The sequence below is a fragment of the Pyrgilauda ruficollis genome, unplaced genomic scaffold, assembly GCF_017590135.1.
Source record: "Pyrgilauda ruficollis isolate IOZ18807 unplaced genomic scaffold, ASM1759013v1 scaffold27, whole genome shotgun sequence".
NCBI classification, from domain to species: Eukaryota; Metazoa; Chordata; class Aves; order Passeriformes; family Passeridae; genus Pyrgilauda; species Pyrgilauda ruficollis.
Genome location: NW_024524044.1, coordinates 1,503,419 through 1,518,343, shown reverse-complemented (window position 1 = coordinate 1,518,343; position 14,925 = coordinate 1,503,419). Strand labels below are relative to the sequence as shown.

Sequence of the window (14,925 nt, the reverse complement as noted above, 5' to 3'; positions counted from 1 at the left end):
TGGAGCAGCTCATCTGAAAGAAAGGCAGGAAAAGTTGGTTCCCTTGGCTCCCCTTGCACAGTTGGGAAGTATGTGTGTTTTAAAGCATGGCAACTGTGATAGGAGTCTCTTCAGCCCAGCTCTACACTCCAGCGAAAGATGCAGACCTTTGATTGCTTCTCTGCTTCATGCCAGTATGTTATCCTTCACACAGACACACTCCCAGTGGCCATGATGCATCTCTGTCTGGCCACTGAAGAGGTGAGCAAGGTCCAACATCTGAGCTAGCAGCTCTTTCTGCTGGCAGTTGTGACTGACTTGGCGTGTATGGCACCAAAACTATGTTATTTTATTCCTACCTCCTTTTTTGTTGTGATGTACCTTCATTCCTGTGGAGAAAACCCCTGCAAATCATCTATGGAATTGAAGGAAGAAGCCGGCAGAAACATGCTAATATCAGTATTTTTGCTTTTCTCTTTGTGGCCCATTGCCCGTTGTTCTGATAAAAAAATGTTTTTTCTAGTGTTGAAGAACAAATGTGAGGAGATGGGACTGGGTATTGTACACCTAACTTATTAGAACAATGCACACAAATTATTTTCTCTTAATGTACTAGAGTAGCCATGATTGCTGGGAAAAAATCAAGACAATAATTGCAGTTAAAACCAATCCTTACAAATAAAGCCACGCACGTGGTCAAATAACGAAGATAGGAAATCTAAGTTTTGATTTGAACAGCCTCACACAAACCTATTAATCATCATTACAAATTATTCTAACAAATGTGGATAGTTGTGCTAAATCCTCCCTACCTTTTGCTGGCTTCTCTATATGTATAGTAAAGTCTTGTATGCAGAAGTTACATATAGCTATATTAAGTTCTTTCAAGAACAAAATGACAAGCATGTGAGGAGCTTTGTTTTTGTCAGGACAACATTGCAAATTTCTGTGAAAACGTGCAAACAGTTTCTGCTGGTTTGAGTCACCAGACTATGAGAACTGATTTAGTAGTCTGGAATTGAAATTTTTAATCTTTAAGTAGTTTAATTCTATAAGACATTAGACTGAAGTCTTATTCTTGATCCTTTTGCTTTTCAACTTTAAAATGTATACTGAAAAAAGGCAATGAAAATTTTCAGAGTAATATTCAAGTAGTGATACATTTCATGTTTGTCATTTTTTCTTCTTTCTCACACCTCAGATTCAGCTTTTGGCTGAGTTACTGAGCCTTACACTTTGCTAAAGCAGGTGGAGCCTGATATTCATTATTTGAAAATATATTTAGCAACATATTCTTTGTTGTGTTTTGATCCTAAATTTATAAATTTTTTTCTGGCCTTCATTAGTAGTATTTTTGACTTTTATTGATATTTTTCTTCTTTTCTGTTGTTTATAAATAAGAATTTGGAGTTTGTGTCTGTCTCAGACTATTTTGACTAAGAGTCTTCCTATCACTGTACTCTCACTTATTTAGCACCATCTGATCATGCTGATAACACTTTTCTTTCTAGAAATACCAGCATGCTGGGATTTTCTGTTGCTATACAAAAATATCTATTTTTTCCCAGTCTCATGATGTAAGATTGTACAGCAAAGCAGAAATGCTTCCTCTGTAGCACTTTGTGTCTTAAAAGAAGAAATACAAAAATTCCCTTCTTGACAAGTACTTCTTAACACTACAAGACTCAGTGGACTCTTCAGCATAGTTGTGTTCCTGCTAACACAAGGGAATGACAAGGAAGTTACTGTTATGGCCAGATGCAGAATTAGATTTCCAGTTGATATTTAAAATGATCAAAGAATAATTCTGAGGGCTTTTTCAAGAATTACTATTGAATGAACATTTTCTTGGTTCAGTAACATTAAATGGGAAAACATATTTGAGAAGGAGAATGTGAGAAATACAGCAATTTAATGAAATATCAATTGACTCAGTGATATGAGGTTATTGAATGCAGTGGAAGTATTAATGAGGGCAGTGCCCTTTTCTTTTGCAAGTAATTCAGATTATCTTTATGATGATCTTTGGTTTGAAAAGTTTACTGCTTTGCAGGCTTTTCTTTTTAACAAAGCAATATGAAATTTCATTGGTTTGAGAAAAAAAGAAAACTGGTATTAACATCTGCTCATAAGAGCAAAGATCACCTATATAAATCTTTTTAGGCTCCATGAAGCATTTATTTACTATTTCCCAGCACTGGGCTGCATGTAACTGAGCTCTTCCAGAAAAAAATGTTTATACATGAGATCATGTGGCAAAGAGAAGGCTGCTCTAAAAAGTATTAGACTTTTCCTAAATTAAGGGTTTCTCTTTATTAGATTTCCACTGACCTAAATGTGTATTTCAAAAGATGAAAAAATAAGAAAATATTCAAAATATAGAGTTGCATTAACAGTGTAGGAGTATCATACCCCTAAATGATGCAGCCAGTTCTTGCTTCTTGAGACATTATTTTAAAGATGGACATAGAAAGAGGTTAAAAACAATAAAAACAATGCTGATGGACCACCAGCTGAACTATTCGTCAAATCCCACGTACAGAAGCAGAGGAATTTTACGTGGGAGATTGGTCTGTAAAAGACAGAAGAACGTCTTTGTGCAACAGATAGTTAACTTCTGGAATTTGTTGTCCCAGGATGCTTTGAAGGCAGACAATATAACAGATCAGTAAGCAGATACCGAAACAGATAGACAACCATGTACAGTCAAACATCTCTGATAGATGAAATCTCGATCCTTAGGGAGTCAAGCTAATGTGTTTTACCTGGGCACTGTCTGCTTTTCCAGTTGTCTGGAGACAGACTCTTGGCCTATATGGACTGCTGCTCAGACACAGAAATAAGGCATTTCTTATACTCTTCATAAAAGATTAGTGTTGAGTAATGATTTTTGGATATACCATAACATTATCTTATACACCAAGAAAAAATGGCATCTATCTTTAGATATGCATCTAATAACACAAAAAAGATTGTTTTTTCTGCTTACTTAAAATTGCAATTGTTTATTTCTGTAATTTGAAAGTTCAGTCTGAAAGACTACCACCAGTTCAAAAGTAGGTATCTGCAGTCTTCTACATATATATCTTGTAACAGAAGACATATGAAACCTATTACTTTTAAAGATTTTTTACTGAATTGAAATATTTTTGAGTTTTTAAACTCATAATCATAACTTGTATTGTAAAAATAGTAATTCACTTATCCATGCATGGTTAATATTTTTTATTACTTGTAAGCTTCTCAATTATCTTTTTGATAGTAGTGTTCTTTAAAAAAAGGTACACTTCTAAATGAAAAGTAATAAAAGGTATTTTTAAATATTATTCTCTAACAAACATAAATAGAATGAGATGTGAAGTTTCAGGCTTCCATTGTAAAAAGAATAACAACTCTCCCCCTTCCATAAATTAAAAAAAAAAAAAAAATCAAAACAAAACAAACAAAACACCTTGAAAACACTTATTACACTGAGGGTTCCTCATTTTGCATATGCTGCCTAAAGCAGATTAGAAAATTTTAATACCTTTGTTTTTGTGGCTGGGGAATTATTTCTTACCATTGAACCTAGGCAGAGGTGTTGCCAGACTCTTTTAGCAGTCACATGTCTTCAAGAATGTAGCCCAGTAATCTGTAACAGTGATGAGGAGGCAATGCTGCTGTGACCATCTCTGTCACCACTTTTTGAAAATAAGAGCATTGTTCTTCATTCAGAATTTCCTTAGGAGAGGAACAGGCCAACAGAGTTGTCCAAGGTGGTAGATGCTGTGATTTTCCCCTCTGGGATACGAAGAATTTTAAAACCTTTTGTTTTCTCCTCTGCTCCTGTGCACCTCTTCCTCCTCTCACAGAGCCTGTTTTTTGGAAGGCTGGCCTGGCTGAGCTGAGCTGAGCTGAGGCTGAGTAAATACACAGAGTAGGTAACCAAAGGTCAGCGTGCAGCCTCTCCTGTGACGGTTTCTGTCACAAAAGTAATGGCAGAAAAACTGCTAAGGGAGAGGATTTGGGTGAGTAGAAAAAGTGAGTTCAAAGAGGAAGAATTTTATGGAGAGCTATGTTTAATAATTGCAGATTCTGCAGGCTAGAGTTTTGCTGCTGGGTCAAATTTTAAAATCCACAACTTAAAATCTGGGAAAAAGTTTGATCATCTCTTTTCTTAAGCTGGCAAAGGCATTACTGAGAGGAACATTTCTACATGTATTGCAGAAAGAGAGAACATAGAAACAATTATATATCAGGTGAAATTTTAATCTTAGTAGCACCATAAATCTTAACATTTGAAATTCACTTCAAAACCATTGTCTTTGACTCCTTAAAATATGCCTAAAACTAAGATGTCCTCAGTTAATTAAATATTAATAAAAAGAGGGTGTAGGGTGCAGGAATTAATATCTTTGATTGCAATACCTCTTTGGGCTCTATGTGTCCTCCCATTACTACAGGTATAGTTTCCAATTTGACAATGATGTCAAGGTTTGGTAATTCACTTAGATGACCTAGAATAGCTAGTAAGTTTTTACCTTGGTAAAATGATGAAGTTAATGATAATGAATGTAACAAATTATTCCCATTTAATATATGATATAATATGATACTGTTAATATCTGCTAATGATATTAGCAAAAACCTGTCATGTTAATTATCAATATAATCTAGTAGGGAAATGTGAGAAGATAATGAAATTGTAAACTTATGTGGTTAATGGGATTTTTATCAAAAGAACCAAAGTGAATAATTTTCATAGTCTTAACTTGAAAGGGCATAGTGTCGGAATCAGACAGATTCACAAGTGAATGATTTGTAGAGAAAAATGAGCTATTTTATGTTTTCTTTCTCCTGAATCAATAAGCTTTTTAGCCATCTAAATGAAAGTTATGTAACCAATAAGGATTTCTCTGTTTTTCAGCACAGAATTACTGTTTTGTATTTCTTGCAAATTTTATCCTGAAAATGCTTATAGTTCTTCTGGTTAAGAGAATATGGTGAGCAAAAGACTGAAGTAGTTTCAGTATTCCAAGTGGGAGTGACAGATTTGTATAAAAGTGTGTAGTAATTTCTATTCACATACATCTAATATATGCAGGCATCTTTAGATAGCATCCACTGTTGAATAAATTGAGAAATACATATTGATTTTAAATGTAGAATTTTCTAATACTCATTTTAAATAATAATGCTCTCAATATAGTTGGAGATAGTAATGTAAGTTATATATGGACCTTGTAAAAATATGGTCCTTGAACAGATTTTCCACAGTACCACCTTTGCAGTATTTTGCTTTAGATTTAATCCAACTGGGAAGAAAAGCCCAAATAAAACAAAATAAAACCCAAAACCAACAAAAACCACCCCCCCAAAAAAAACCAAAAAAACAAACAAACAAAAAAAAACAAACAAAAAAAAACCACCCAAAAAACCCAAAAACAAACAAACAAACAAACAAACAAAAACAAAAAAAAAACCCCACCAAACAACCAAAAAAACAAACGAAACACTCCAAACCCAACCCAGATTCTGGACTTATCTCTATTATTTCACAAACAGGTTTGCAGAAGTCATCCATAGTTTCATTTCAATTCATCAAAATTGTATTTTCCTGAATGGGTTGAGGAGATCTTCTGTGGAAAGAATCATAAAATAAGAATGTTGCTAGAGCTAGAACAAGTGAAACACATGCAAGGAAAAGAAGGTGGCATACAATATAAAGGGTGCAGGGTAGAAGGCCCAAGTACAAAACTATTCACAGATGTTATAGGAGAAATTATAAAGTTGTCTCTGTGAGGGAAGCTACAGTTAGCTGATCTTTCTTAGCAGTAGGAACAGATTAGTTCTTCTTTGCTGGGACAAACAATATTAAATGCTTCATGCCTCCTGACTAGGTAAGCAAAATTCAGGAGCAGAGGGAAATTCCTGTGCTGCTGAGTGTTATGTGCATGTGGATCTGCAGTGGCCTTTTACAGTTCCTGAAGGAAGGTAGTATGAATTGAAAAAAAAATACAGAAAAACCATGTTAGGCTGGAAATGGGAATCATAAAAAGTGACTGCAAAAGAATGAAAAGAAATTTTACCCAAGGAGAAGTTATTTCCTTAAAATCCAGACCCCGTGGCATTGCGGTAAGTACTGCCTCTAGAACCGTACAGTTCACAAGACATAGAAAAGAGCTTCTGTCAGCTGTAGTTTTTTTTGAATCAGCTTACAGAATGCTTGCCAGCATCAGGGTAACAGACCTTTGTGATAGAAATACTTACATATTGGTAAAAGTATTGAGAGGGGCAAAACCTAGGCCCTAGATATACATGATATCTTTAAAGCACATAAAATAAATAAAATAATTTTTTTAGGAAAATAAATTCTAGAAATGCTATCAACTCATGTCATTATCCAAGATCAAATTAAATTATAGCTTCAGGAAACATTCTTAGTGAATGGCGGAAATCATGAAAATCTTCTTGAGAAAGAGATATATGAAGGTAAAGAGCATTGAGATAAAGAATTTATTTTATCATTTGTATTGGTCATACAGTAGGGCAGCAGCTCCATGGCTACTTCCTCATTAAAAAGCTTAAGAGCATTTTGAGGATGTTTTGAAAATTCAGGAAAGAAGGAAGAAAGAAACAACAGAAAAATTAATTGCATTGACATATGCCTTGAACATAAACTTGAGTAATTATCTGGAAAATTATGTGATATTAAGGAAGTTAAGAGACATTAATAGCTCCTTCTAAGTCTTTGGTATGTTTTGGTTAAATATATATGAATTCAAAAGTATGATTAGCATCATTTTATGCTAAATTGATCTATCAAGGATACTTTTGCTCATAGTGATGATGCCATAAATTTTGTGAATCTTACAAGCAATGATCTCTCATTTTTTCACTCTTATAATTATTTCTAGTCTCTTTCTTGTTACAGTGTCCTCTCTCATACAAATGGGGTGTTAATAAGGGAATGTCAGGCTTGAAATGAGTCTATTTTCTCTAGTAGATGAGCTGGCTTATTCTTGTCCTTTCAATCATATTATCAATTTAGGTAAATATGCACAAATTCAGTACTTTTCATGAATGCCATGTGTTTTAAAAGTTGTTAACTGCATTATGCTGATGCTGGTGTAGCAAGTAATGGGTAAATAACTATGTTTTTTAAGAATGACATGCTTTGTGAGAAATTATCTAATTAATGAAGCAGAAATATGAACATCTCTTGTACTTTCCATATCAGATTTCTACTTATTTGTAGCACTGTTGAGTTACAGGAACCTGCACTGGTGCACTGTAGTAGGAATGCTTTAGCTGGGAAAAAAGTGATAGCATTTGTAGTTCAGCTTGCTTTAACAGCTTTGTGTAAAGGGGGTGTTTTTGTAATTATAATTCTGTTCCAAATAAGGAAACTAGTAAATTAGTGTTCATTTTTCATGAGACTTCAAAATATTTAATGGCAAAAAGTATAACAGACTTTATGTAATCAAAAACTTGCCCAGTTGTAGGCAGCAGGAATCACTGCCTCCATAATGGCTATTCCTAATATCACTGAATGGGGTTCTTTTGTTTCAGATGTGCCATCTCTGTCATTTACATGTGTCTTCCTTTGTGGGTTCCCTTCTCAATATAGCAGGTCTGGCAATGCTTATGAAGTGTTAGGAATCCTCCAGCACTTTCCAGGTCCTGAGTTTGGATGCATTTTTTATAGTCAGGTCTCTCAATAACTGGTAGATCTGCAGGTCATATGAAAAATAGATTTCAGCTCTGAGGCAAAAGTTAATAGCTGCATACAACTGAAGACTATTCCCTAACCTATTTGCTTACTCTCATGCATAGTCTGTAGGTGTCCTTCAGAAAAAAAAAAAATTCGTTTCTTCGCGTATAGAACTCTGCCTTTATGTCTTTATGTACATGTAAAGGAAGAGTTAAAGTAGAAAGGCACATATGGCTGTATGTGTGTGTTGGAAGTGAAAAAGGAGGTTTCTTAGGAGCTGGAAGGTGTTTAGTGTCATGTCTAAGATTCCCTGCAGTGATACTAATAAAACTTGCATGTTATATTGCAGTAAGGTTTATGTTTTGGGATCTGATTATCACTTGAAATTGAATATCTTAGCATTTGTTCATTCTGTGAATTTGATTAAGATTGATGTATGTGGAAAAAGTTCCACATTATGGCATGTTGACCCTGGCTGAATGCCAGGTGCCTACTAAAGCTGCTTGTCACTCTCCTCCTCAGCTGGACATGAGAGAAAAAGTGGAACAAAAGTCCTGTGGGTGGGGTAAGGGCAAGCAGAGATCACTCACCAGTTACCATCTTGGGCAAAATGAACTCAGCTTGGGGAAATTAGTGTATTTTGTTACCAAGCAAATCAGAGTAGGATAATGAGAAATAAACCCAAACCTTTAAAACACCTTCTTCCATCATTCCTTTCTTCCTTGACTCAACTTTACTTTCAATTTTTTCTCCCTCTTCCATCACAGTGGTGCAGGAGAACATGGAATGGGTGTTGTGATCATTTCATTACGTCTATGCTGCTCCTTTCCTCTCAGGGAGAGGACTCCTCACACTCTTCTTCTGCTTGATCTTGGTGTTTCTCTGATGGGACCATCCCCAACATGAATTTTTCCAGTGTGAGTCCTTCTCACACTTGGCAGTTCATGAACTCCAGCATGGGTCCCTTCCATTCAGTGCAGTCCTTCAGGAACAGACTGCTCTAGTGTAGGTCCTCTGTGGGGTAACAAGTCCTGCAGGAAAACCTACTCCAGCATGGACTCCTCTCTCCATGGGGCCACATGACTGCCAGGAGCCTGCTCCAGAGTGGGTTTACCTTGGAGTCACAGTCTCCTTCAAGCATCTCCTTGATCCTGTCTGGGCTCCTCCGTGGACTGCAGGTAGATCTCTGCTCCGCCATGGACCTCCATGGGCTGCAGAGGGACAGCCTGACTCACCAGGGTCTGCACCAGGCTCTGAAAGTGAATTTCTGCTCTGGTACCTGGAGCACCTCCTCCTCCTTCGTCACTGACCCTGGTGTGTGCAGAGCTAAAATATATTATCACTCTTGGTGAAATTACCATTGTACAGCAACTTTTCCCCCTTTACTCGCTTATCCCACAGGCCTATCACTGTTGCAGAGGCGCTTGGCCATGGCCAGCAGCGGGTCCATCTTGGAGCTGGCCAGCATTGGCCTTTTTGGACACGGAAGAAGCTTGTGGCAGCTTCTCACAGAAGCACCCCTGTGGGCCTCATGCTACCAAAACCTGGCCATGCAAACCCAATAAACATGTACAGCAATTCATGTTGCTTGGAGAAAGTTGTTAAGTATGATAGAGACTACCTATTTTACAAAAGAGTTTGTATTTTTTATCTCCTCTGCAAACAGGACATTATCTACAGTGTTTGTTCCCTGTTGACACCCAAAGATATGCAGATTGCTGAGACCTTTGGATTTCTCAAGGTCAAATCAAACTGAAGGCAATCATTCCTCATCCAGCTTAGCCGAGCCAAGTTGCTTGCTTTGGCACTGCTGCCGCATCCTAAAAAAGCAGATTTTTCTTGCTTGTGGGCAGGTGGTTAGAATACCATATAGAGCTCATTTTTGACTGTCAAGATTGAAATTATTTCTCAGCCAAGGATAGCTATAAGTACATCTGTTAGCTATTAAATTGTGGAGAAAAAAAAAAACCCAAAAAACTTTGCAAAGGTTCAAAATGTACCTCATATGTAAAAAAAAGTAAATCAGAATTTCAGACCAGCTTCTGTAAAAATGTCTAAAAAGATAAATGCAATTCCATTATGTTCTGAACAAGAAAATAACTGCAGCTCTGGTAGACTGTATTCTTAAGCCAATGAGACTTCAACTACAGTTTGAGCAACAACAGCATAGGTGATTATTACTGATGTGTTGAAGATGTCAGTAAAACCTGACATTATTTTTTTTCTCACACCAGTATGGTTTTTAACAGATGTTTGGATTCTATATATCAAAATCTGGGTAATTTGATGCCGTTGCCTGTAATATTGCTAAAGTAAACCATTTAAATGGGAAGAATAAGAGGTGTAAGATATTTTTTATTTTTTATTATAAGATAGTAAATTTAAGAAAGTGAAAGACTACTCTTCATTAGTAGAGGCTGTATGAAATTTAAGAGATTGTTCAGTAATTATAACTCATGCTAATGAACTAGATATGAAATTCACAAATACTAAACTAATTATTACTTACAGCAATTTTTCTCTTAAGAATTCATCCAGATATCTTCTAAATTTATTAAAAACTTCATAGGTGAGAGCTAACAGAGGTCATGGTTACAGTCAGTCAGAGAAATAAGTCTAAGGACATTAAACCAAGAAAGAAAAATAGAAGTTTGTAATGCTTTCAAAATATATTATTGACTGCAGTTCCTTAGTAGCAAAGACCTCTCAGAAGGAATTGATATAAAATTCCTGATGAGCTAGTAGTGCTTTTAAATTGGTATTTGCCTTGAGGATTTTTAGTTTTGCAGCCATTGTTGAATAGTGCTAGAAGCATTCCAAAGTATTTTTTCACTTTGAATTGTATTTATTTTTCACTGAACTATATTGTTCATTATATTTAAAACTGTTATTCATTTACATAGATCTAAACCCCCAAATGTCATAGCAGTAGTCTTATCCTTAAGAAAAAAGTGTGGAGTCAACGCTTTTCAAAAATCTTTGTGTTAGTAATTTGGCCTTGTAAGATTGCACAAAGTGATGGACAAGACTTTTATTTCAGCATGCCCAGCTAAAATGTTTAACAAAAACAATAGTAGTACAAATGTAGTAAATGTAGTTTGTACATTTAGATCAGGACCCATATTGCCACTGCAGCACACACATGTGGTCTCTTCCTTGCAATTTGGTCAGAGATTAAAATTTCTGCGGGATTCATGGAAGAGAGGGACAGTGACTAATTCTGTCTATGAATCAATTTGGATTCTCTTAGGAAAGAAAACCAAGTTTGTAATTTTTTATTTTAAAACTATCAACATAGTCTTTGCAAGAGTAATTAAAAATAATCTACCATCATGAACCAAACATGGCTTTCTAAAGCCATGTTTTTTTTGTTTGCAGCAATAGTTTATTGCCCTATTCTGGAGTAACTAAAAAATGAAATTATTTTAAAAATTAAAACAAGTATCAAGTAAAAGATGACCCAGCTCACTGTAACGTGAGCCTTTGCTGTGGTTTGTTACTAATGCATGCAGTAAAAATCTCAGATAGAAGTTTGTTTTCAATTCCAGAGTGTTCCACAGGACAGTGGTATTGCTAGAAAGGATGCAAAGTCCCCAGATAACTGCCCTATGCAAATACTACAGTAACATTTTGAACCAATTGCTTTAGGAGAATAGATTTTCTTGCCTCTCTTCTGTTCACAGGTATGTGGGCACTTATTTTTTACAATATATATTTTTTTCTTTCGAGCCTACATCTGGGCAAATTTTGATGACTTATATAACCCATACATGAAATGGCAGAAGGTTTTACATTTAACTGCTGAATTTAAAGGACTTATTAATGAAGTATCACTCCTATCTACTAAAGTAGACAATTAGAGCTGCTGCTTTTGTTTCTTTTCCATTTCTTCTTTTCTTCCCTATTCCCTTAATATGTTTATTAACATTGTAAATTTTAATTCTATTTCCTCTAAGAAAAAACTACTTGTATACAATAATCTGCTTTTTTTCAGTATGAGAATTTGTATATAATTCCTTTTTAATCACTACAAGAGACTTTAAATTTTGCATAATTGCAGAAAAATATTCCGGTTTATGATGCTTATTTCAAGAGTAGAAAAGAAATATGTATTTACCATGTCTTAGAAATAATAAAAAGAAACAATTTTAGTTATGGCATTCTGTAATCTTTCTCTTTTTGCCTTAGGCCTTAAAGAACACATCATACACCTGTGTTAAACTCTTAGATTTTCACAGAGTCTCTGAAAACCTTTGAAAGACTTAACCATGCAGACCATTTTTTCCCCTCCAATTTTGTTTCGAAGTACTTTTTGCAATACTTTTTTCCCCTTCCTCTTAGTGATTTCCCAGTCATAATAAAGGAGGAGATTATTTGGGGATAAGAGATTGTGTCAGGTCTGAAACTGAGTCACTGACTGGCCTTTGCCATATTATTTTCCTGACATTTATGAGATAAACATGCCAGCAGAATTAACTTTCAAATCCTTTCACCCTTCTGAGTGAAATCCAGTCTTGTGCATGAAGTCTGTAAGGGTACAAAACTTTATCACAATATACTCTTGTGTATTCAGGAGGATGAATGGAAGAGAAAATTAAATATTTTTTGAGCTATTGTTTGCCTTTATCACTGATGGAAGAGACCATTTAATAATTTTCTGAAGTGTCTAATCAAACAGCAGAATTAATGAACAACTCTCAACTTATACTTTAAAACATTTTACTAGTAAAATATATGATATTTTGTAAAAGAAACTATCAATGAGATGGAGCATTATGCAATCTGAAAACATAACTTTATTGTCCAAACTGTATGCCATATCTCTTGAAAAAAAATAAAAGGGTTTGCATAGTAATAAATGGTTTTTTTATCATAATTGAATTATTACAGCATACCCATTGTATGTAGGAAATCATATATTTACCAACTAGGACAGTTTTACATTTTTGTTTTGAATGGTTTAGGAATTTAGTCTTGAATAATGTGTAATATGGAGCTGTTCTAAAAAAAAAAAAAGATCAGTCTTTTTCTGTTCTGCAAATAGGCTATTATTTTTTCAGCTTTCAGTGAAAATACATGTAGAATTCCATTTGAATATAGTACTGGAATGCTCATCCTTTTAGCTGCCAAAAAATAGCTATTTGAAAAAGGATTAGTCAGATTTTGTGACTTGCAAATAAAGTAATTATTATTTTTATTTGACTAATAGAGTCAAAGTTAATAAAATGCACTTTTGAGTATTCCTTATTCATCTAATATTTCATGGCCTCCAGGGTATTGATTAGCTTGTCCTTTTAACATACTCACTCTCCCCCGCAACCAAAACAAACCTCCTCAAACCCAATATTTTTCATTTTGACTTGTGAATATCCCTGATTAGTGCTGTTGCACAGTTCAGCTGAATCTCCTGATGAAAATGGTTTTCCATCTCTATTTGAATTTTTTTTAGTCTTTGCATGTGCTCCTTCTGCCTTCTGCTCTGAGGGCATGTCTTCCAGACAGTGAAAGCCAATGAGCAGCTGGAGGCAACAAGCTAGATCAAAAGTCTATTTCTGTTGATGGGCAGATTTGTTTATTCAAAAATAAATAAGAGGTATCACTATTCATAGTCCCATCTGTAAATGCTTCATCCTCGTAATAATTCAGTGTGCATGACAGTTGCTGTCTGGGCTTAAAGCACAACAACATCACTGCATCAATGATTGCAGAGTAACAGGTCCCATCTGAAAGAAAACAGAAGTGTGTGGTAGAAGGCAGACTGGCATTGTGAAAATGACAGCTACTTGGGGAACTAAATACAGGAATTTTGCATCCTCTACACCTCAGCTTTAGTACTAATCTGTAGTTTGTCATTTTGTAATATGGGGACATGCTGCAGCAGTATAATTTTCTGTAGAGGATGGCATCAATGTCATTTTTCTTCATCACTTGGCCTTCTCTTAAAGGTTTTTTTTAAGTTTATCCTGTTTAGCCTGTCACAGCTGAATGAATCCTACCACCAGGACAGAATAATTGAAGGAATCTATGCTCTGAATCTGACAACAGTTCAGATACAACAGTATATTTTTGATGAAGAAAAACAGTCTCAAACTGTATCATTATGTGCCTGCAACATATGAATGTTCGCTGGTATTTACCTGAGATAAAATCTGACGGTTCAAAATTTTGTTACTGCAGAGGTGAAGTTAATACTTTGTTAATTATATTTATCTGAAAAGTCTCTTCCTTTCTTGTGTTGTGATTTCTGACAAAACAACGTAGTAAACAGTTGATAGTGCAACCAGCTCATACAAAAATTTGTATATATTTTGACTTGAGTAATACTATTGAAGTCCCAAGGACTTCAGTGCAGGAAGTTTAAAGCTAATGCTGAGTTGTACGCAAGGTCAAATTCCAAACCCGGGTATATGTGAATTTTTCCTAACAAAACATTGTTGGGGTTGGGGATTTTTGTTTGTGTTTTGGTTTTTGGGTATTTGGGGACTTGTTTGTTTGTTTCTAAAATCTTTTAAACTAACCATTTTTTCCAATTCTGCTTAGAACCATTGGATACAAAAAGAAGTATGTGAAAGTTCCACACGGTCATATTTGGGTGGAAGGGGATCACCATGGACACAGCTTTGACAGCAACGCTTTTGGTCCTGTAAGTCAGTTCTCTGTATGTCACACTATGCAACTGAAAAACTGTGCCAATGTGAAACACAGTGAGTATGAACTGACTGTGAGTGTAGTTTTCATAATTTTTGTGAGAATTGTTAAAATTTATAAAATATCTTGGTCAGCAGATATTGAGTTTTTTTCTTAGCTATTATAAAAAGAACAAGGACTTCTTTAAATTCCCCACATGGAAGGAGTTGTGGTAGAGATTTTAAATTTGGAGGGATATGCTGGAGTTGTAGCCAGAGGGTGAGCCAGCTCCCTGTAGCTGACAGATGCTCCCTGAGGACATTTTGCCAGCTGATACAATTTGGAATGATTCCCCCCTGGGAGCTTTGTCTTGCTTCAGTGCCAGTGCTGGGATAAAGAATTGGGGAACTGTAACCATGCTTAACAAGTGTTAACTGGTAAATTGGTCAGTGGACAAGAGTAGAAACATTTTAAAACTCTTCCCAAAGTAAATATTTAAATTTTCTTTGCATATTGAATAAAAAGACAATGTAACCCATAAAATCTGTTTCTTGATGGGTAAAAGTGTACATCTTTTCATCAGGAGGACAGTCAATTCTTTTCTTGAACTCTAGTTTGGGTTTGGT

At 35.3% G+C, this 14,925-nt stretch overlaps 1 protein-coding gene across 5 annotated transcripts in view; it reads left to right on the top strand.

Moving 5' to 3' along the window:
• IMMP2L (inner mitochondrial membrane peptidase subunit 2) overlaps positions 1-14,925 on the top strand; it is a 407,353-nt gene that overhangs the window by 300,248 nt on the left and 92,180 nt on the right. For all 5 annotated transcript variants that reach the window (XM_041471575.1, XM_041471573.1, XM_041471574.1 and 2 more), the window contains exon 5: positions 14,213-14,315. In XM_041471575.1, coding sequence (XP_041327509.1) covers positions 14,213-14,315 — 103 coding nt within the window. The remainder of the gene's footprint in view (positions 1-14,212; positions 14,316-14,925) is intronic.